Source organism: Megalopta genalis, chromosome 16 (genome assembly GCF_051020955.1).
Source record: "Megalopta genalis isolate 19385.01 chromosome 16, iyMegGena1_principal, whole genome shotgun sequence".
Lineage (NCBI taxonomy): Eukaryota > Metazoa > Arthropoda > Insecta > Hymenoptera > Halictidae > Megalopta > Megalopta genalis.
Window position 1 is genome coordinate 177,915 of NC_135028.1, and position 24,425 is coordinate 202,339.

The following is a 24,425-nucleotide window of genomic DNA, read 5'->3' on the forward strand; positions in this document are numbered from 1 at the left end:
ACGACTAGAAACAGAATCGACTAGAAATCTAGAATATGAGTGTAGTTAAAGGATATTTTCTTTTTCCATGGAGACGAAAGATACGTAATTTTTGGGATTATATTACATATACGATAATATCCTTTTCGGAAGAAGTTGAAAAACACATCGGTTTGTATAATTTTGTCAAGTTCAAACGAGATTTGTAAGTTTCCTACGATTGGATCTTGCCAATCGTAGGAAACGTTTCAATCATTCGATATTTGTAATATTCGAATTTTTTACATTTTGTTTCACTAAATTAACGTTTATAAATTTTCTTCGAATACGGACGATAGAGCGTAAACAGCATCTTCTCCGAAAAGAAGTATTCTTAGTTCCCGCACGAACGACTCTATTATTGATTACTGCAAACGACTAGAGCGGAATCGTAAAATTAGTTTACATAAATATTTCGTGACTAGATTGGATTTCGTTCGTCTTTGATTTCGATTGGTTCGATGGATCGACTAGCATCCGTTGATATCGACTAGATAGATTTTCTCGAATATTTTATTTACGAACTCTGCGAGACTAGATCATCGAATTCTTAAGATAGAAACTAAGATAGTTTTTAAATTAGCCGCATTACTTAATAATTGGTAAACTTCCGAAAGGGACCTGTCGCCGATCGAGATCGGGTTTAGAGAGGAGAAGAATGGAGAGGAGATGAGAAAATGAAACGTTTATCTTCGGGTATTTAGTAGTTTTCAAGATATCAACGAGAAACCTATGTCATTGCTACAACGAATCGTAGCGCGGCGGTTTAGGTCAGCAGAGCATAATCTTAGATTTGTGGATATCTTGAACATCGTTCAAGATCCGTAGCGATCAATATGTGTACAGCATTGAAAGTTTTGTTTTTTGTTTTTTGCTTTTTACGAATATCTTTGGAACTATTAAATGCTACCAACGCAGCAATATTTTATATTTGAGATCTTCTCTCTCTTCCCTATGCACCCTCCAAACGACGTTTCGATCGGCGACGGGTCTTTATCGAAAGTACAACCTTCATCGTAGATCGTGATTATAAATATCCCGACTTTACCACGCTAATTAAAACTAAACTAAAAATGTTTGATCTAGCGTAAATCTATAATAATTTCAACGACCGTTTGAAATTATTCGAGAGCTCGATGTACAAAGTAGCCGTCGAGCGAACCGTAAATATAAATAAATTAGCATACCTATTTCTACAGTTTCAGAAGCAAGATCTAGGGTCCATCGACGAGAAGCGGGGGAGGTTGTCGAGCCGTCGAATTACCACCGCGGACCGATTACCGATGCATCGTCGACAGAATCCGTTGGCTGTAGTTTAGCTCGCTCGATCGATTCTTTCCGTGGAGATGGATCGTTGGCACGCGCGCAGGCGAATTCTCGAACAGGATCTGTGGCCGTGGTTACTGCTAATTTGGTTCGTCTTCGATGGAAATGATCGTTTACCGAGCCTGTGTCGCAGCATTGTACTTTTAGCATCGGTACTCTCTACTATTTCTCTCCCTCTCTTTCTTCGCTTCAATTTCTAGATCTCCGTTTGTACAACTTACATATACGTTTATCGTATGTACAGCTATTTCTATACAGAGTTTCAGTGTGCCGACAGAACGCGATAGAACTTGTCCCGATCCAACGACGACGAGGACGACGTCGCGAACGATCGTCGAGCACGGCCGGCCGCGTCTCTCCGTGATCTTGGTAGAGCTTGCTCGAAGATTTGTTACACCCGTGGATTCATCGGCTTTGATCTTTTACTGTACTCACGTCAGCGGTCCTCGGATTCGGTACCAGCTTCCTTCGGAGACGTCTTCCGAACGGCATCTTGTGTACCACGGTTGTTCGACTCGTTCGAGTTTCTTCGAGAGCGTTCAGTTCCGCCGATTTCACGGGGCACCCTCGCGCGGCGGCGGTCGTCTTCGAATTAGGCGGAATCGGTGGTCGATCGATTCCGCGAGCAGCGTCCAAGCGGTGGTCTCGTCTCGACGATCGTTCTTGGTGATTTCAATTCGACGCGTCGAATCGGGAAAGCGGGGCGGAAAGAAAGTCGCGGATCCTCGGAGAATAAAAAGATGTTCTGTCGGCAGGGTAAAGGCGGAAGAGGAGGAAGGAGACGGAATCGATGTACGGTGGAAAGCGACGAGAAGGAAAAGGAACGAGTCGTGGAAGAAGAAGAAAAAGAAGAAGAAGAAGAAGAAGGAAGGAAGAAGAGGGGAACGAGGAAGAGAAGGAAAAAGGACTACCCTCCGAGGATCACGCAAGCGCGCAGTCGCCCGTCTGCTCGCTGACTACTCGAAACTCTGCCGCGCTCCGAGATGCATATATCCCCCACCGTGACCTAGCCTATTATCTCCCACCCTGGCCGACCCAACCGGTAAATATCCCACTCTCTCGAGGTGCACAAGTTGGGCACGCACCCCACTTCCGCGGCTCCGCGATTCCACGGTTCCACGGTTCCACGGTTCCACGGTTCCAAGGTTCCACGCCACGGTTCCACGTTTGCGCTTCCCGACGCGTTTCTCCTTTGTATTCCCCACCGCGCTTTGCCCCACCTCGTCGACCAACTCGGCCGCGTCCTATAGAAACGCGTTCGAACATCGTCCTGTTCCAGGATTCGCGCCAGTCGCCCCACCATCCGACCAATTTCCAAGATTTAACCCCCCAATCTGCGCGCGTGCGCACCTTTTCACGCGTTACGCCATTAACCGAGCGTGTCGCATTATTCCCAGCCCGGAGCGAGGCCAGATCGGTGATTTACCTGGCCCCTGTCTCTCCGCTCTACGCTCTACGCCCTACGCCCTACGCTCTACGCTTTACGCTTTACGCTCTCGAGGGAACCCCTTTCGGAAGCGCACGCGTCGAATGGGTACGCGCAACCAGGAACCACGTGTTCTTCCTTTCGCGTTCGTGCTTATTTAGCGAATTTCCGAATTTTTTAAATGTCGACGCTATTTCGGACTCACAAGGAATTGTACGTACGAATTCTAAGCAATGCAAGCTCATTTTTTTTTCACGCTGCGCTCGTTTTAGCCGACACAAAATTTAATAACTATCGCTGGTTCGCAGCGCGATTAACGCGCGTAGTTTTAACAAAATCTTTTGTACGTCGTCGTTGACCTGTTTGCACTTATTCGCATGATATTAGCAAATCCCGATCGACGCACGAAAGAAGTTTCGATCAATCGAGGAAAAGTAATTAAACTTGGGAAATAATTTTCGATTTAAACTTCGTTGGGTGTCCTCCGTTATCTTCGTTGAAAATGGTGTTAAATTACAATTTTAAAAGACGTCTATTACCACTTTGGTAGAAACATGTGTTAAATGTCGTTTAATTTTGAAATTTCTGTAGCAAGAAAATGAGAAAGCGCGAAAAAAAATGAAAGCTATCGTACCGGAATTCCGATCTCTGAATATTCGAAATGTTCGAGGTTGCGATATAATTTACCGAGACGCGTAAGGTTATGAGATAATTGTCTCGATCGTCCGTGAATCAAATAGGGGTTTAGCCATGAAGTCGAAGCCTAAAACATCGCGAGTCGACCGTGAATATCAATGCCGTGCCCGCATCGACCAAATTTGTCACGTTTCTGTGTAGGTAATTTAACGTTCCGACGACCGACCACCGACGACCGATCGCCGAGAATGACGATACAGATGCAACTTACAGGTGTAAGCAGGCATCGCTGACCGAGTCGAATTATACGCTGCCAAATTTCAACTATCTTGCAAAGTAGGTACGATCGTTCTATCGTTACTCGACGAATAAAATTGTTTCCTTCCGAGGACAATTGAGTTTCGCGCAATCGTTTATCGTTTAGAATCATAATTAGGTACATATCTTTTCCTTTATATCGGCAAAACGAGAATATATATATCGTAGCACCCTGAAAGAAACTTTTAATAAGTGGAATTTTTTGAATACCAGAAATTTGCAACGGGATGCGAAACACGTAGCAACGCTCTAATTACAACGATGGACGATCGATGAATATCCCTTTCGAACATCGTGTTTGTACAAACAACCCTGTACAACAACTATATTCGAAACGATATTCAAGACGATGGTACGCGATCTTGTATAATTCGAGACGATATCTAATTTCAGAGTAAAATCGTAAACGCGACGTTTCTCGAAAAGGCACGGGAAAAAGAAACGGCGCAAATATTCTCGGTTAGCCGATACAACGATAAAGATAACTCCAGAGATTTTGTGTTATATTTTACAATTCGGAAACGAGGTTCGATTAATTTCCGCGCAGCAAGGCGTGCGCGCTTCTGCACATGTTGCGTAAAAAGCGCGGCCGTCGAAGCTTATCGTCGATCACCCTCCCTGCTTCGCGTTAACGCTTTGTCGTCGAGCTTAATACCGACAGAGACGTCTACTCGATCGAATTACCCCCAAGAATTCTCGGACGCGAACGCGTATCCAGTGTCCGGTATCCAGTCTATGAATTCGATTAGGATTCGCGCGATCTATTTGCTGAACTTCGAACAGAGTGGAAGAGCAGAGAGTGTACGGCGTGTCCGCAGGTTCGAACGCGTGCCACGAACCAACGCGCGTTATAGTTATAGAATTCCCCCGACCCGTATCGAATTTAGGGGCTTCCCCTCGCCGCGCCATTTATCTCGCCCGTCTAGCAAAGGAACTCTCTCTCTCTCTCTCTCTCTCTCTCTCTCTCTCTCTCTCTCTCTCTCTCTCTCTCTCTCCTAATAATGGCAATCTTCGCCACGGAACCGGTCGAAAACATCTTCCTCTCGATGTTTTTCTTTTTCAACCCCTTGCCTCTCGTGGCCCTTATAGTTATCGGAGTCGGGCAACATTTTATATCGGACGAGGGATAAAAGATCCCTTTTTTGTCCTAGACTTCGCATCGCGATTATAAATTAAAACGTTACGCGTAGAATCGTAAAACGATCGACTTCGGAGATAGTTTACGCGAATGTAGGCGAGCGTTACTTTCCTTTGTGGTCGCGTAATCTTCTTATTCCCTTGTAAAAAGCTTAAGTATGCGACATCGGGGGGAGCTGCCCCGTGCGGAATACGTATATCGTTATCGCGCGTAGCTCCGAAGCAAGGTAGCGAGATACTTAAAGAAAAAAAGCGACGTCTGCGACAGAATCTGCATACTTCTCGGAACGATAATGTATGCGAATAATTCCTGATGCGTTTTTAAGGTAAACCGTCGGGTTAGGAGGCTCGGGTAGCGGACCCTGTTGTAACCTAATCTTGAAATATGCGAAATTCTACATACGATACGGTTTAATTAATTAAGTATGGTCACGACGGGACACCGTCGCGTCGCGTTTTCCTACCGGTAATGTAATATTTCCGTTTCCCTCTCGTTCGCCTCGTTGCCTTCTCTTTCTCGCGCTACGGGGAAACAGCCGGCTCGAAAGGGTGTCGACCGCGTATACAGAATCTCTAGTCGCGCCAGCAAATGGAATAAGTATTATCGATGCGACATTATCCGATCCGGTCCCTTCTATCTATAAACCCTTCCTTTCGTTTGGACGGATCACGGGACGACGGGGTCGAGAGCAAAGACATTTTCATCCTGACCTGTGCTTAAAAAACGGATCGCCGTAATATTTGCTCTTCGGAAAAAGCACCGGAACAACGCTCTTCGTAATATCGCACAGTTCTCGGGGCGATTTGGTCGAACGTACCCTTTTGGCGAAGCGTGCGTTTTTCATTGTTGTATCGGCAACCGTTAAGCACCGGATTCCCGTGCCGGCGGTGTACAGTAATATTTCCCACGAACAGGTGGTGGCTATGGTCAGTACGGAGAGCACAAACGTTCACACTTTACCGAAGTGTCTTTTTTGTTCGACGAGTGGCTCTATCGTATCGCGATCGCTATTGTTGGCATTTATATTCAGCTCCCATGGTCGCACGCATGTAAATTGCCTGCATCTCGAGCTTGTATTGTTATCTATCGTGGGACGACGCACGGCGTGCCCCGGCTTTTCATTCTTTTCGCATGTCGTCCGATATTCGGAAAGGAACCGACGCTAACGAGTGTAGGCCAGGCGACGCGACGGTACAATCTTACGATCTTAGGATCCATTCGGTGTCCCGAAGTTAGTTATAATTTGTGTTGCACATATATTTTCTCGAATCCGTCCTCTACGGTACGTTAAAAGGAAGGATCGAGTTATATATTTTAGCTTACGAACGAGACGAACGGAAGACGATTTTACTACAAATTTGTAAATCTCGAACACGTTGTTGCATTGGTCCGATCATGGCCGACGAGTCGTAGAGTGGCGACTGCAACAGGTGGGCCCCTTCGAACTCTCGCCGATTCTTTTCTCATCTCCTTTGTTTAGAGTCAATTTAGTGCAGGATCGCTATACCTACCGCAAATACTATCGAACCGCGCACCTTTTCCACAAAGATATAGCTTGGCGCGCTCGGGATGATTTACAATTTTATTTATCGAACTGAACGTATTCTTCGAGGTATTTCGTCTAGACTCGTTATTTTGTTTTCTTAACGGAACACGCGCGTGCATCGATCGTCGGATTCGATAGAATATTTCTATCGGTAAACCTTCCGAATCTAGGTGGAGATTTCGAATAATATTTTACAAATAAGTATTTCGAATAATGCTAAGCAGTATATTTGGCAAGCGATGCACCGGTTTTGCTTCTATCGAAATCAAATAATGATGAAGAATCGAGCAAATAATAAATAATTTGTTTCGCGAAATATCAAATAATCATTTAATTGGAAACGAACGAATGTAAATTTCGCACGAAACCCGTTACAATATAAAGTGTTCGATTCTGTAAATTGATTATTTCGAAATTTGTGGAAACGCCGAGGTCTGGTAGCTCGTGATCAATGATTCGAAATAAGAACGCAACGCCGCGCCGCGTAGAAATCCTACGCGCGTCCAGGGTCTGCTTATTAAGTGTAATAATAATGATAGAGGGTAGTCGGGGCTGAATCGGCGACGCTGTACAATTCATTTGTAAAGAAACGTTTGAAACGAACGTTCCCCTGTATACGGCGATATTTAATAAAATTCAATGGCATCGTTTACTCTTGCGTGCTCGAACAGGAACAAGAGCGAAGTATTCGCGACGTTCGCACCCCCCCCCCCCCCTGTGCCATATGACGTCCTTTCCGTACCCGAGAGTGTACCGTAACCGCGTTCGGTTTTTTATAATGAAAAAACGTTCGTCTCGATAGCGTATACTTTCCTCGTAGAATGGAAGGCCCGAGCAAATAGGAAAAGTTTGTTCCGATAACGCCCGGAGCCTGATTTTCATCGACAAAAAGTTTCCATGCCGCGCATCGTACCGGTTGACCGTCTCGTCGGCCGAAGCCTGTGGAAAAAGATCGAAACGGGCCAAGAATCCTCGGTGCAACGCGTTTGTACGGGTTTCATCGAAAGCTCGTCGAGCGTTGCATTATTATAAGCAATTAACGATAACTTCGCGCCAAGTATAAAGTACCGTAAAACCGTTGGTCTCGAGCCGAGCCGAGCCGAGCCGAGCATGCGATCGACCAAGGCATAAAACTGCTACGAAGTTCCACAAGGTTCGAGAGAAATTTTTACAAGGCGATCCTAGGCCCCGATTACCGAGTTAATTAAACGAAACCGAGGCTGCAAGTTTTCCATTCTCGATCGAGCGACGCACACGTGTAAACCACTTTTCTTAGAAGTTTTACCTACTTTTTCTTCTAAAATTGTAGCTGTAGTTGATATAAAAAAAAACGTAATTAACGTCGTATGGGCGAGGAAAGCCATCGCGGGGTAACTTTGTTTCGTGCGCCTTGTAAAAACGGTGACTAACAATACGATTCCGATGAAAATCGGCGAACGAGAATTTCAAGGGAAAACGAGACCGTGGAAGCGCGCGTTCGAATTTTATTCTTAATAAAACCTTATCGGAATTCCTTTTACTCCGCGAACTCGCCGGTTTTCTGCGAGATCATCGGATTCTTGCGTGCAAATAATGTTCAAAGTTTCTTTTAACTCGAACGATTCGACGGAGGAAGCGTTCGCGTATCGAAGATCACGCGAAAATTAGGTGCCGTTCTATTCGCATCGGCGAGCTTCCGAAGGGGTCGAATACCGTTACCGGAACGAAACGATGCGAATACGCTCCGAAAAATTGCGTTAGGTCGATGCGACAACCATCGTTGTCTTCGGAGGCAAAAGTTTGCCTCGTTTCGAGAAATATTTTCGACACAAAAGCGAGCAGCAGCGGCCGGAACGATGGCGTGCGAAACTGAAATCTTGTAATTCGTAATCGCCGCGCGAAACTTTGGAAGTACCTTCCGATCTTTCGATACGAGGACCGGTAGGCTCGTACGTAGCTGGCCCCTATCGGAAGCTGCAATTTTCTGGTACTCGTTTATTCGCCGCGAACACACCCTCGCTACCCTTTCTACGATCTACACGCGCGCATAAACATAATTTGTCGCTGCCGAGACACGGTCGGCTCGCATGCACGATCCTCGTATACGATCGTCGGCTGCTAGATCAATTTTGTACCGAAGGTGGAACGATGATTCGCGATACAGTTTGTCGCCCTGTGCGAGTGGAGTCATCGTTGTTGTTTACAAAGTTGCATCTCGGAAATGTTTCTCGATTTTTCTTGGCGTAGGACCGATTCTTACTTGATACGACGATCATTCTATTACACGGGGCGCGGTAAAGCTTTGTAAATAACAAATGTAAGAAAAGAAGTTATCGAGGCGCGCAAGCTGTACGAGACTCGCCCCGTACAACTTCCCGTCGACGATCTTTCCTCGTTGGCTCGACGAATCGTTTCGCGTGTTCCGATAAAGCGACGTCCAACGAAATAGATCGAGATTTTGTCGAAACGCCGATACTATGGTTGTAGTTTACGCGCGAATATCCGATCGGAAGCCATCGGCGTCGCGTCCACTCCGGTGCGTTGCAATTCATTGTTGCGCACAGTTACGCGGATGTAGGGTGCATAAACGATAGAGCTCGGCTGCCCTCTTCGTCTTTTATGGGTCGTACGTTGTGGCGCGTAGCAGGCTCGAGTAGTTCTTTTTATCGAAAGCAACGATAAATAATTGCTCGGGCGAAAGCAGCGAGCGAAATTCGAGCGAACGCGACCTTCCGAATCTAAGTTTCAAAAATTTCACCGGCGGAACAGGCTTTATTCAGAGGTTTGGATCCGTTGGATCCGAATCCGAGGAAATGTTCTATTTTGCGCAAGATTTTATAAATCGTCTTTCGGTCGGTTATTTTAGGCCAAATACTCCGCTGCGCGACGTTGGAAAAAAGTTATCGACGGTAATGGCGAGCACGTGAACGATTAAAGAGATCGAAATGATAATGGAACATGCGACCGCGTGTCGGAGCTACGAAAACACTTTGTAGAACACTTATTAGCGGTCGGTTTTGTCTCGAGCACGCAGTGCCGGTGTCTGGGCGCCGCGCCGTTTATTGCGATCAGGATATACGTACCGCGGTTCTATTTCCATGAAATCGCGTTCTTTCAATGGACAATAAAGTCCGAGCATTGAAATTTTATCGTCGGAGATGAACGTTTCCATCGGGAGAACGTATCGCCTCGGCGATAACGCCAACGAGCAACGCGGATCTTCCACGAGATTCCTAATTTTCGATCGAGACCGCGGATTAATATGGAACGAGTCTGTGCCAGTTCCGACGAAACAATCATCGTGGAAAGCCTTCGTGTTAGACGACAGTATACCGGCAAGTATACGTAATAAGATCTCTATCGAGTGGTGGTCACGCTGGTAATTTTCATCCGAGACTCGTTTAATTGCGCGGCGGTTCTGCGTTGCCGCGAGGGAGCTGCATTAAGAACTAATCTACTGGATTGTCGCTCGGGATAATATTCCAAGCACTTACATAGTGTAACCGTCGGAAAGTATGGAATCGTTTAGGTACACGATGTTTCATCGTTATTTATGTATTTCACTTTTAACGTTGCATCCGTTGCAACGCTATCAGCGACGAAGCGGTACAATACAAGCTTTACAAATTAGGAAATCGACTCGTCGCCCCTCGACTCTCTCGCGCCATAGAATTATTTATTTGTTCGAACGTCTTACGAATGTTCGAATCACTGGACACTTGGTTACCCGAACCAAAAATGCTATCGAAATAGCGAAAACCGAGTAAAACCGCAAAAGTATATGTATAATTATAGCCGGTAATCTTCCGATAATCTATGTCGAGGATTCGGTCGCATCGGTAATTGTATCGTAAACGCGAACCCTTTGCTCGAGTAGCCGTGTCTAGGGCCCTGTCCCCCACCGATATTCTTTTCACCGCGACACAGGGAAAACAGAAATCCCCAACCCCCGTTCCTTCCTTCCTTCCTTCTTTCCTTTCGTAACGTGTCCTAAGGTCGTACGAGTATCGGCACGCGCGGAATGCCTATCGAGGCGCGATGGTTTTCGGGAAACTTTATAGCGTTAAGACGCACGCGATATACCCCAGCTAATATTATATTATATTATATTATATTATAGAATTACGCGGATCCACCTGGGGAGATTCTTGTGTCTCGAGTGCACCGGAGCGTGTTACGAATAACGTGGCGGGCAAGGAAGAAGCACGTAAAAGGATCCTCGTTGGCACGTGCCAGGATGCGGTCCGTCTCGTCGAGTATGCTACACGTTTTATCGATCGGCTTACTTTGGTATACGTACGCGCGTACAGTGTACCTGGCCCGATCAAAAAATACATGTAATAGATATAATTTTCCAATGCTACGACGGTTACGACATGTTTTCAAATTCCCATGTTTTCAGGAGCGAGATCCTCGAGGTTTGGGAAAACGTTCGACGAGGGAACGAGCTCTCTTCCCACGGTACTGCTTGTTCGAAAAGGGGACGACGATGGTACGCGATCGACGGTTTAACGCGAGGGGGTGTAATTTCCTTGCACAGGTGGGACAAATGGATGAGTTCATGGTTTTCATTGTCGCGACGATGGGAACTTGCTCCCTGAGCGGGTCCTATCGAAAATTTTGTTAGCAAGCGCTTCGGCGTCCTTTACCGGTCGATTACGTTTTATATGTGTAACGCGATAACTAATTTCACGATAACTGTTGCAGACCGAGACAGTGCTCGAGAAGAATATCGGTGACGAATATCGTTCGCAGCATTCGTGCGGGTTCCAGAGCATGGGGCAGGGACACCGTAGAAAGTATATAGTTGGACAGGAGGCGTCCAGGAAGGAAGTGTCGCGGTCGCTCTTCCGGGCAGCTGCTCCGTATATCGGCGTATAGGTACTATGGTAAAGTAATCCACTATAGGACACCGTACAAGTGCCATTACTACCGGGGGGCATCAAGGGCTTCGCTTAATACCTCGCAGTTCATAATTAGGATCTGGATATTAAATATTACATTTATCTTTTTTCCTTTCCTACATCTTCTCTTTTACCGCGCGTCGTCGGTTCCCTCCCTTCCAAATTGTTTCGTCTATCGCGTCGGTACGCGCGAAGCATCGACGTCTCTGTCGCGAATATTTTAGCTCTCTTACGGATACTTGTAAATAATAGTTGTACGCGATGCGTGTCCGAACACGAGTTGCGCGAGATCTTTTATTTTGCATTTTTATAATTTCATCGGCAATTTAACAAGGTTCGGTATCGCGGAGAAAAGAGCGCACTCGTTGCAGATCGTTCCAATCCCGCAACCCTAATCGTGTTAGCGCGTATCGGCGTGTACGCGTTAACGTAATATCGTTGTACACGATACTGGAAGTCGTTTTTCCGTCGAACGTGAAACAATTCGATACCGTATTATAATATCGAATTTCTTTTATCGGAAACATCGATGGAACGATTAAAATACATTTTGTTCGTCGATGAAATGTTATCGGTGACCGAGATAAAGTTTCCGTCATCGATAACTAATGTAAGCGACCCAAACAGAATTTCCCTCGCCGAAAACGATTATACCGCTCCTGGTAAAAAGTGTTCGCACACGCTTTGAAACGAAATAACTTTTTTACCACCGTATTAAACGATTTGAAGATTTAAAAGATGGGTCTTGCACAGATTTCGGCTGATTTATACGTATTCTTTTTACATTTTTCAGTGGCCGTATCTCGATCGTGCGTCGGTTTCTGCTTATGAACGAGAGCGTTTCGAGAAGAGATGTTTCGGAAGAACGATACAGCGATCGACGGACGAACAGCAATTATTTGCGTAGAAAGAAAAGTAATTTCTGATTCGGAAGAGGGTCGAGACCGTGAAGAAATTGTTACGGTATCACGTGCTAGACGAAGGGAAGGAGATCGATTGATCGCGAGTCAGGTAGCCAACCCCGGCATAATAATAATTCGCCATTAAAAGTTCATTTCGGCTGGAATTTTAATTGCAATTAGGTCGACGTGCCTGCCACTTATCTCGTTACAAATTAAGACGAAGATCACATCGAAAGTAGCATACCGGATGTGAGGTTCCATCGACTTTTCCTCGAACGAACGAACGAACGAACGAACGAACGAACGAACGAATAAACGAAAGAACGAACGGTTGGTAATATTCTACTGGAAGCACTTTAAGATTTTATGAGAAGGCTGTCGTCCTGGTAACTTTCAATTTTGGAAGAAGGAACGAGAGAATATGAAGAGAACGACGAAGAAAGGGTGAGGGTGAGGAGGAGGAGGAGGAGGAGGAGGAGGAGGAGACGAGAGGTAATTTTTAATACTTGCATCGAAATAGCTTGATGCTAATAACCAGTTATTTTCCAACATCCTCGACACTCGACAGTTTTGCTCTTTGTGACGTAATTACGAGATATTAACTTCGCGACATTCTTCGCAGTTCTCTTCTCGTTATCGAAATGTTCGCTGTTCCGACGAATACAGCCGCTTCGAACGCAATCAACTCGTCCAATTTTAGTTTCCTTTCGCGATATCGACGACTAGTTTGTCCTCGATCGACGATCGATCGTTACAATCCACTGTACGATATTCGACACGGAGCAATTATACGTGTATACGGTCGACGTCGACGAAACTACTCGTCTTTCGAAGTAATTTTTCCTTTTTTATTCGAACGACGAAGGGCTTCGGACAATCGACGGTTCGCATAATCGAGATTCGGATAATTGCCGCTCTACCGCCGGTACGACGACCCGGCCCTTCCGAGCAATTTATTTCGAAATAATGCTGGTACTGGAGCGAGGCGAAGATCCGTTGCAGTTTCAGAAATTGAAAAGACGTTCTCGAAAACGGCTTACGGTTGGCAGCATCGAAATCGTGCCCGTATACTCGCGCGATCATTCGATTGGCGATCTAGACGCTCGCGAATCTCCAGAAAATTTGTGTCATCTCGAAAGCGTCTTAGATATCGACGCCCGTATGGTCCGATGTATGCGCATATTTTCAGCTACGTTTTTATCGCGGCCAGCGCAGCGCGCGGTCCGACCGAATGCACTCTTCGAAAAGAACGGTCGACGCGACGATCGTGGTTCGGGGATTCCCGCTGCGAGAAACGTTCTGCGGGCTATTTCAAATTGTTCGGATACATCTATGACATTTATAGCGGAACAACGAGTTGGCTGGGGTGTCCCGAAGGTGTCGTTGGTTCGTATCATCCTCGTATCGCAACGATATTGCATCTCGATGCGAACTTTCCGACGCTTCGTTAGCATTTGTTCGACACGTTAAATCCTTTCTCACGTTTATGCATCTTATCGATACATTTTACCGTTCTTTCGGGGCCCCGACGTCGAAAAATCACCGGGAATTCGACCATTTTTCTCTCGCAGCCGCTTCGTCCGCGATCGCGACGTCATTAATTTTTAACGTTAAATTTTTCCGTAGCCCGACCCTCTCTCTTCTTTCGTCGTCGACGGTGCTCGCGAACGTACACGCTAGACATGTGGCCAATCTGTTTTCAATAATGGGACTTTAGCGTTCCCGTCGTACGTGTCCATAAGAGTCCTATCGCGTATTTACCGAGGGATGCTGGTGGACAGATGCGCGCATGCCTGTAAGTGGATGCGCTCCGCACCCAGAGGCTTTCCTTTCCAGTGATTTTCGGTGACTCGATTCCACTGTTCTACGTTCTGCGCGTGACTGCGAACATCATTATCGCAAAGATCATTTAATCGCGGCCTTTGTACAATCCAAAAATTCAAATTTCTTGAAACACGGAATACGCGCTTTAAAAAATTGTCGAACGACGCGCGTTCGAGCCGGCAACGATTTCTCGAAAATACAGCCAACGATTACGTTTCCCGTTATGCCGTATTCGCGACAAAGATGCTACTTCGACCCGAGGCCTCGCGTCGCTTCTTTTACCCATTAAACGACGAAGAACATTGGACAGGAAGTTGCACCACATCCTTCTTATATTCCAAACCTATCTCTTAGCGACCATCGTTCGCCGTCTTTCGTGTTATACTTTCTCGCGAAGAAACGCTTTAGAGACGGTGGCGAAATTACAACGGCAGCTGCTTCGCTTTGTTCGAGTAAAACGGAAGATTTTTATGCCAACGGAAATCTAAGCGTCGCGTAGGACGATGCGAGAGGGATGTACGTAGAAACAAGGGGTAACATCGTTGCATCGAATACGATTAGATTTCAAAAATCAGGTTCCGGCGCTTTGAAGTTAGGCTCGAAATCTTGGTAGGGCAGAGGAGCCAATTACCGTTCCCTGTTCGCGGACTTCGGGAGTTTTCGCTGCGAGAAACAATTTTAATGATTTAATTGAAAAATTAATATTTACATTCAATATTTAACATCGATCGAATTCTTGCAGCAAATTTATTAGAAAGAAGAAATAATACCGCGTAACGCGATTACCACAGGAACAAAACAGCAATTACGGATGGGGAAGAAACCACACGGAAAGCAGTCTCCCTTACGAATTGAACCATCCGTAGGTTGACACAGTGCCATCGAATGCTCGGCTGGAAATGGGTGTCTCCTTGGGGAGACGAAGCGATTCGTGATTACTGCACAGAATCGGAACACGGAGACCTATCGCGCGGGGTGAGACATTTTTCCAATACTTTTATATTCGAATAGCTGATAAAATTCGATTCGTTCATTCAATTCCTTGTTATTTAGCTTTCATAGCTTCGATTCTCGCAACCGCAGAAACTTTTCGAAGAAGTTTGAAATATTCTCTGATGCAACGATCTCGAAAGATATCTGATTCGCAAAATGCAACGAGCAGCAGTCGCCCGTAAGTAAGCGTTAAAATTTCACACGGTCTCGTTACGTAAAGCTCGCGATCAATCGAATTTCCTCGCGTGCTGCGACCGCGCCGCAGACGCGAGCTTCGTTTATGGTTGGTTAAACTAAAAGTTACGCGTAATCGGTCGATTTTTTTTCCATCGGGTTCGATCAAATACAATTATCGGGACACCGAATGCGATCGTTTGCCGAATCTTGAATTACAGAGGGTGGTCGCGTGCCAGTAGATAAGATACGGTCTTTCGTGCGCTCGGAACAACGGCATAGATTCGTAGCGGTTTGTATCGTAGTTATCGCATTTTCTATGTCAATCGAATTCGAAGCAAATCGTAATCTATCTATTCAAACGGTTCCGATTTTTCTGCTGGTTCGATTCGCGCGAAACAGCCGTCGTCCAACGAAGCATTAACCCTGGAAAGCTGACCAAAAAATGCGCTACTCTAAATGTACGGTATATATCGTTTATTTCGAGCGCTTATTTATACATCAACTGCGTTAATGAAAAAAAAAAAACGCGATTACTTCACGACTTACGCGTTAACGCGTCGGCCGCAAGTACATTGGGCGTACACGCGTTCGCGATAAAATTTAGCAATATTCGATCAAAGATGATAACGCACGTTATATTTTGTATTTTCTATAAAATTGGCAAGCTTCCAGATACTTTTGAGCGGCGGTGCAAGCATCGAGATAAACCATAAATAAATCATTGCCCGAAGAGAAGTAGGAGCCCTTAACGACCCCGATGATCGAGCGGAAAAATCAGGGAGCCCGGCTGTTTACGCCTTGGTGTGCCAAAACAAATCCTTCCCGAACGATTCGGTGCATTCGGTGCATTCGCTGTCTCGTGCCCGGGTGGCGGCGCGTGCTCGTTACGCTCGCGTACGCCGGACGCTGTCGTGTGTGAAAATGCACACGTGCCGCCACATCCACGGCGCGCGTGCACGAGCAGAGAGAGCAGCGATAGAAAAAGGACGATATACGGACTGCATACATATATGGTGTATCGTGCAGCGTGTACCCTGCACCCTGTACCCTGTGCCCTGTAGCCCAGTGTATCATAGCGTACCATAGCGTAGACGTACATGTATAGAGTACGGAGACCGAGTCCTGGTCGGAGAAGACACGCGCGCGTGTGCGTGTGTGCGATGCGGCGCGGAGCGACGTCACGGCAGCCCGCCGCAAGCGTCCCAAGCCCGGTGTGTACCTAAAGTTGGGAGGGTGCACGACCCCCTCTCGAGTACACACATGCAGATAAGGCCAGGTGGTATGACGTGGCTCTCTTATGGGGGCGCGTATGGGGGTTCTTCCATGGGCAGCTGCAGCTTGATTCCGACAATGCACCGGCACAAAAAGCCTAGTGGAAAGACCACCGTGGCTTCGTAGCGTGCTTGGCACCGCGATTAGAGGGGGGTGCGACCATAGGCTTGGGCATTATAGTTTTCGATTCGGAAATTCTCGACCGGCACCCGAATTCTCCTCAAATAGCTACCCAGCCGATCGTCGATTATTTCGGGAAAACTGGAATCGAGGAAATGCTCGGGTGTCGTCTCCCGATTCAATGGTTTAATTGGTTCGTACGAGCCCGACGATCGTCCCCCATGAGATATTGATCGATTCACTTATATTTACGTTCGGATAGATGTCAGAGGATCGTTGTTCGAGAATCGGTAGCATCGTCTACAATTAGGTTGTTCTACAAAAATATGGTCGATGCGACGCGGTACCTTGTTTTAAACAGAAAACATTTTACAAATTCACGTTCGAGCGTTAATTATTATTCGTTTTACTTGCGATTAAGAATCTTCGAGATCCATCGAATTCCGAATAAATCTTTGCCACGTTTTCAGAATTTTCGACCACCTTGGGACCTTGCTCCATCCGGGTATGCTGTTACGCCAATGGCGTTACCGAAGACGTCACGCCATGCACCTTTAGCTCGGAGCCTCGAAGACGCGTGCGTTCGTAAGACCCGTGACGTCATCGTGAAAACGTCAGAAGGAAGCAGGTTGCATCGATGTCGCGGCCGGGCCGTAGGTTCGGTTAAGGTGCGCTCGTAGCAAGGGGCAAGCTCCATTCACCAAGATGTATCTTTGGACGCGTGCCACCGAACAATGCTCGTTTCTTAGAGGGGGCACAAAGAAACCATGGAAAGCAAACACAAAGACGATCGAGCGCACCGATCTTTGCACTTGCTCCCGAACGGAAGCCGGTGCTTGCACCCGGAGCGTTTCGGCCGGCAGTTTCTTCCACGGAGATAATTGCATCGATCCGGGGGTCGATGCACCTTTTTACCTATTACGGTCTGTATCAATTTATCATCTTTTGATTCGTCGTCGAGTTCGAAAGACAATTTATCGTTAACTTCGAGACGCGTCTACCAGGCGTTCGTTGCTCGAAATTGCGTTGGAAAAAAGTGCGATCTCGCTGCAATATCGTAGAAATTTTTCGGTACGCGTATGCAGCGACGACAAGAACAGAGCGACCAGTCTTTGCTTCGTCGATCGAAAAAGTCCTTAAACAACTTTGGCTAATTGCACCGGCACTGTGCAATTATATTGATGGACTGCCGTGAATGGGCATTAAACATTTCCCTTCGATAATATATTCGATCCGCAGCGAGCCCCAACGCGGGAGTAAATATTGACGGACTAGTAAAGATTATTCTCGATCTATGTAAATACATTACGAACGCTGGACGGGAATCTCGATTTATTACCGCCGCGTAATGTTGCGAATCGGCCAATATCCAGGTTTCCGCGTGTGCAACGCGCGCCTTGTTTCAGACCCGGTCGGACGTCTTATTTGCAAATATTGTCACGGAACGATATATTCGGATATTGTGATATTTCTGAGATTAGAGTACAAGTTGACAACGAGCTGGGCAAACTTCGTTTCTATCCACGCTCGAAGCGTGCGTGGAATTTTCATCGCGCGTATCGTAGCGGCTGCAAAGTCTTTCCGTTTCTTTCTCGACGATGGAATTACGCGGGAAAACAAATATTACAGCGAATACAGCGAATACAGCGGAGGACGCTGAGACCTTCTGGCTAACGAAACGCGTTCGGTTCTGGTAAATAAGACACACGGGGCATAATTTCCCTATCTCGATCTCCATCAAATCCTACTTCTGTTAATTAGAAAATGTGTGTTTGTGTTCGAATAAAAGGGAGAAAGAGACGGATAGATGGATGGATAGAGACGCGCGGATAGGGTGAGCGCGCGAGAGAGAAGGAGGAGAGAGCGTTCGCCTCGTCCCATCGTAGCCCATATGGCTTATTGTTAGCGTGTGCAAACGCGTGCGGCATTACGATGCTTAGCTATTAATTGATTGGATACGTATTTAGTATGCAGATAAATGTATCTCGGTCCGATTATCGGTGGTGCTCGAGTCCCATCCGCGGCACGCACGGGCACGGGCACGAGCATAAGCCTGAACACGAGCTCGACCGTTTTCGATCACCGCGATCGAGCCACGGCCGCGCCAGAAACACCAAACAGGTGGTTAATTTAGGGAAGGACGAGGCTCGTCGTTTCGCGCTCGTAAAACGTGTTCTTCGGATGATAACCGGTAATAGCTACGCGTACGAGTCAATTAACTGCACGCTTTATGATTCGCGCCAAGGCGATCGATGGCCTTCGGATCTCGAGGCATTCGCGCGTTTCGTATTATTCGATTTATAACCGAATTCGTTTTGCGACGACCACGGCGAAATTGTCGACCACGGTGCGGCGCGTGACCGTAACGCCGCCTACATTTTTCGTTGCTTTTAATACCGAGAAGTAGGAATGCAAAAAAATCGATCGGGGGAACCGAAGCGGTACGAGAAACCCTGAACTTTGGATTAAATCTCATCGAAGTTGCCCTTTTACGTCGAACGATACGATCGAAAACGTGTTTCTCAACCGTTGCAAACTATAGCACGAATGCGTCCAGATTCGCTGCACACGCGTTTAACGTGTACCGTACGATTCTAATAATTCTCAGCTTTATTCGTCAATTTTTCAGAACATATTCTCAATGAACAAGTCTCGATCTCGGTATCTCGAGAGTAACGATCGCGTCTCGTAATCGATATCGACGCTCTCCGTGTTATCTATTATCCATTATTCTATTATGCCCATTATTCCTTATCGCATTTGTTCCTTTTACGGGCTTACCCGTGTTCAAGGGTTATTCTCTTATTCGCGTTAATTCGCACGTTCGCGAGCACGCTACAAATACTGAAAATTCGCTGCCCAATTACAAGAGCTTGAAACTCGGCCACAGGCGAAGGTTCATTACCAAGGACACCTTCGAAAAAGAAAAAAAAATGGGGAAAATTGAAAAGCGAGGGGTGCGGTCGGAGGGTCGGAAGAGAGTCCCAGACATACGGGAATCCCTTCCCTTTTATAGGGTTTTAGCAGCGACATTGAAATCGGCGCAAAGGGTGAGAGAGGTGGTTGCTAGACCGAAGAAACGAATTGGCTCGTGTCGATCTCTCCTTCTGGAGTGGTGGCACACGCCACGCGCCACTCGGGATCCGGGACTCCGGACTCCGGACTCTGGACTCGGGACACGCGGGGCTGCAGGAATGCATCCATTGGTGGTGGCCGTGCGCGTGCAGCCTTAGGATGCAAACAATGCCGAAAATCATGCATTGTGGCGGCTCGCATTGTAAGTCGGAAAGCTGTGACATCGAGTTCGGGCAGCTGCGCCGCCGCCTGCCCTTCTCTTCCCTTCAATTCCCTCGTCGTCCTGCTTCTCGATCCCTCGTCGTTCCCCTTTACCGGTCCCTGCCGATACAGGGGCGACGCGGTGCTCCAATCCCTGCTACCGTATCCGCGAGGGAAGACAAATACTTGCCGAAATATCGTTTATCCAGTATCGCCTTTCCGAGAACTGGTACATCGCTTCAACGTTGCCTCGGTCCATTTACAGTTTTCTTCTCTCTTCCGTTTTTTCCTCGCTGTTTAACCATGCCCGCGAACGATCATCTGCCGACGCCGATCCGAAACCTTTCTTTGTTTTTAACCGAATGTATTCGGTTGCATACGCGCGCGTAAACGGAATCCTCGGCTCCAGCGACAAGCTTGGGAGAAACGAAACGTTAACGATTCGTCGATGTAGGAACGATCGGAGTTAGCCGTTGCCAAGGCCTCGTAAAGTACACAGAGGTCCACTTTTTTGCTCACCTTCTTTCCGTCTTTAACGCTGCACGAGACGAAAGAATTTCATACTCAACGTCTACCGGCGCGTATTATATGTAATACGATAACGTCGCTACCGGAAAACGGAGGAATACACCTGCGATCGGCGGTTTCGCATGCAACGTTTCAATAAAAGGGTCCCGCTCGTTACTTTTTCTATTGCTTATTCTCGTTTCCTGCGAAACACGCAACAGCAGTTTCAGTTTCCTCGCCTATTCTTCGGATATCGTAACGATCGATCGCAACGATCTTTCTTCGCACCCTGTACTACCTTCTCGCGAAGACACGGATTAGGATGATTCTGCTTCGGGTGTTTTCGCCCGTTATCCAAAATGTTTACAACGATGATTGATTGTTTAAAATGAGATAAATTTAGATTTGAAATCGCGTCGAATATTTCTTCGCGAGTAATCGAGAAAGACGAACCAACCGGTTAATGGGATCGATTTAATGAACCGATATGGAGAAAAATCTGATGGGATCGTTTGTACACCTGGGCAAATCTATTCGAGAGCACGCGTCCAGCAGATGCGTTGCTTTTGGACAACTGTCGGCATGACGCGACCTAGATTGTTTAGTACGATCGGCATGAATCGGAACAGCGCGTGTTTCAATTACTCCTCGATGAATTTAATCGGCGAATTGCGATCGCTTTACGCCGATACCTTTTTATTCAGCGATTAAATCGTACGTTTTAAGAGTTAATCGATCGCTCTTCTTCGGATATTCTCTCGACCGTTGCGTAGAGGACCGAGCACCCGAGCACGCTCGTTTTTAATTTTCCTTGAATCATTTTTAGCAATTCTGAACGATGCCCAACCCTGGCAGAAACATAGACGATAACACGAAGGTTGGGAGCGTACGGTTTCTCACATCCGGTCGTGTTACGTCTTTTTCATTCATGACTTGCGCTCACGTAAGAAAGTCGCCCGTGTACGAATGTAAGGCGAATACGCTCGAATACTTACGTAGGGTAACTTAAAGGCCTTCTTCGGCGCCTTCTCTTCTTTCCTTTCGATTTTTGTCTTTCCATTCATTTCCTTCGAAGGGTGAGTCGGTGTCGCGGCCGATGCTTCCACGACGAATACAGCGAGAGTAGAAAGTCGAAAAAAGTAAATTATATTTTTTACACAATTGCAATTTGTTTCGAACGATCGAAATAAAATATTTTATTTGGCGAAATTTCATTTCCTATTCGAGACACTCTTTTATCTCGATTACCAAGAATCTATCGTTTAATTCGATGTTTGATACGCGTTTCCGACAAATATATTAACCAGCTTCGCGCTGCTCGTTTTTTCCAACAGATCGGTGTCGCACGAATCCTCGATACACGTCGAAACTCGTGTCTTCCGTCGCGGGGGAAGCATTCCTTTCGACGAGTTGTTTTCGACGGAGCGCAAGGGTGCGCTCTCTTGAATGGAGCAAAGATTACGGGGTCCCTTTTCCTTGGGGCGAGTCTTCGGTCTAGGGTTCGCCGTGTAAATAGAACCTGGTTACGTACAAGGTGCTACACGACGGGGCACGCGACCACCGAGAAACAGGTTTCACTGTCTTCGCGCTCGAGCAGCCCGGTGGCCTTAAGAAACATGCGAGCCACGGCTTGCCTATTATTTGCGTTTCTTTGTCCCGACGGGCCGAGATAAAGAGAGAATCGAAGAACGATGTGTCTTTTCTCGTTACGAAGCGAATTGTAACGGGACCGAGTAAAAATTTTGCGGTGTCCGAACATTGTACCTTGATAGGTGCATACATACGTGTATCGAATCTATGGACGCGCGCGAAGCAACATTCTATCCGGTTCCGATTCCTCGGAGCTGCTCTATAAAAATGCATATCCGCGTAACAATTCGCAGTCTAGCGACGCGCGCATAATTATGGGGCGCGCGCGTGCACGAGCGCGCGTTCGTGAATGCCTCTGAAGAATCGCTGGACGAAGAGAAAAAAGTCGTCGCACACTCGCGCAAAAACCCTATAGAAGGTGTAACGGGTTCCCTTTGGTGGACTCATGGGGTGAGTCATCACCTGGCTTCGGTCCGTACAGAAGGGAAACGGGGGGGCTCGGCTCATAGGAGTGCCGTGTTATAGTCGAGGGAAACACGGGTGGGGCACGAAAAGATTCGGGGTGGTTGCGCTGCGAAAGGCAGGTGAGAATAGGGGTTTCGGCTAAACGAACGCGTACACGGTGATACATTTTCGCGAATATATTTCTCGTTGCTCCCGGCTCTCCCTGAACCCTTCCGCGTAAATTGGGTCTATCTCGTCCGAAACGAAGCTACAAATTCTGGTTGTTGCTCGATAGCGGCAAGTCTTTGAATACGTACTCGATCGTATCGATCGATAATCGGCACGCGTATTACGGGCATCGAATCGATTTCGCGACTTCCTCTCGCCTTCGACCGTCTTTCGTACTCCTCTCCTATCGTCTCCCTCTTGTCGTCGATGATTAAATCATTCCGAATGCACCTTTGTTTCGTTCGATCGCGCGCTCGAATTCTTTTCCTCGGTACTCGTGCGCTGTTTCAACTTCAATTTCAACTTCAACTTCAACTTCAACTTCAACTTCAACTTCAACCGACACCGGATAAAATGTCCCGCGCGGTCTTTTCAGTCTCGGGCAATCTATGAAAACTTTTATAAAATTCCGCCAACGATAATGACACATCTGGCGAAACTTTCCTCGGACAACAGTTTTAGTTATTTAAAAGAAGGGGCGCGTGGCATTTCGGGGCAGAAATCGTAACTTCGCGTATTGACACAAAGTTTTCTGTTTATTTCTTCTTTAACGTCGGATCGAGCAGACCCGTCGAAACGACGAATAGTAAGTTTATTATTTTGCAACTGTCGAGATCGCGATCGACGAGGGACATTTTTATTTCGACCAGAGATCCGAGCGTCGCACTCGATCGTGCGAACAGCCCTTGCCGGTTCTATCGCTCCGATGCGAGAGCCAGACCTTTTGAACATTCGCCATATGGTGTACTTATGTCGGGACTATGATTTATACGGATCCCGGTATCTCGTGCCTAGGCAGCCGTAAGATTTTATTAATTAAGGGGTCGAAACGAAAGATCGATGAAATGTGAACTCTCGAACGATCGATTCGGAATCGTCCGTCGAAATTATATTTACGCGATGTAAAAATAACGAAAACAGCTGGACAGAACGCAGTCACGATGTCACGTGTAAGTAGTTACCGATGAATTATCGAGGAGATGTACCTGGATTTGTTCCGGCACAATCGGAAACAAGATTATCGTTGGTGACATTTCGTGCATCGCGGCGACGTATTTTCGGATTCGATCAGGATCGGCGCGATACCGCGAGGAGCAAAAATAATCAATCGACCAAAGAATCGTTACGTTTGCTCGAGAGTTTCCATTATTCGATAGCAGCCTACGGGCTTTTTCATCGTTTTAATACGACGCTTTACGATACGATCGAGAGCGACGCGTCGTTGCACGATAATTGCATCGCGATCGTCGATCGAATTCAACGTTCGAGATGTTCGGTTGCAAAAATAACAACCGCTTCGCGTCAACTTTGGAAAAATAAATCGATCGCTGTTCCAAGATCGAACTTGGATACGAGGAATGTATTGGGTAGCGACGCAAATGGCTGCAATGAATTTGCATCGAAAGTGGCTCTTAAACGGTTTTTCCTGCGGCCCCCGCGTCTTCTGCCTGGCTTGCTATGTTTCGTTCCGAAACAGATTGCGAGGCAAATTTCCGACGAATTCGATATTAAATCGTGGGATATATTCGTTCTACCGCGCGCGCGCGCGCGCGCGTCGTTATCGCGATGGTTATGTCACTTTTTGAACGGGCGATACACTTTTCTCGTCTTTCCATCGGTAGCGGTGGTATAATTAAAACCGAATTCGCGTTGAACGGTTACGGCACTGTCGCGTCGAATCGAACGAGAGAAGATGCGGTAATCTGGTTCTCCGTGCATAGATATGTCGACTGTTGCATTTATTCGCGAGGCCTATGTCACCGGTCCACGGAGCAACCGAGCTTCTCGGAATCTACCGATT

The 24,425-nt window shown here is 46.8% G+C and overlaps 1 protein-coding gene across 6 annotated transcripts in view; it reads left to right on the forward strand.

Moving 5' to 3' along the window:
* The window catches only part of LOC117224571 (uncharacterized), a 46,770-nt gene that overhangs the window by 3,311 nt on the left and 19,034 nt on the right, over nt 1–24,425 (forward strand). For 2 of the 6 annotated variants that reach the window (XM_076526828.1, XM_076526829.1), the window contains exons 3-11: nt 1,218–1,496; nt 2,100–2,386; nt 10,508–10,629; nt 10,790–10,927; nt 11,095–11,276; nt 12,085–12,685; nt 14,760–14,992; nt 15,071–15,188; nt 17,050–17,502. In XM_076526828.1, the coding sequence (XP_076382943.1) occupies nt 2,135–2,386; nt 10,508–10,629; nt 10,790–10,927; nt 11,095–11,194 (612 nt within the window). In that variant the 5' untranslated portion in view covers nt 1,218–1,496; nt 2,100–2,134 and the 3' untranslated portion in view covers nt 11,195–11,276; nt 12,085–12,685; nt 14,760–14,992; nt 15,071–15,188; nt 17,050–17,502. Of the gene's footprint in view, nt 1–1,217; nt 1,497–2,099; nt 3,602–10,507; nt 10,630–10,789; nt 10,928–11,094; nt 11,277–12,084; nt 12,686–14,759; nt 14,993–15,070; nt 15,189–17,049; nt 17,503–24,425 lie in introns of those variants that run through there. The other 4 variants (XM_076526830.1, XM_076526825.1, XM_076526826.1 and 1 more) reach the window with 4 other exon arrangements.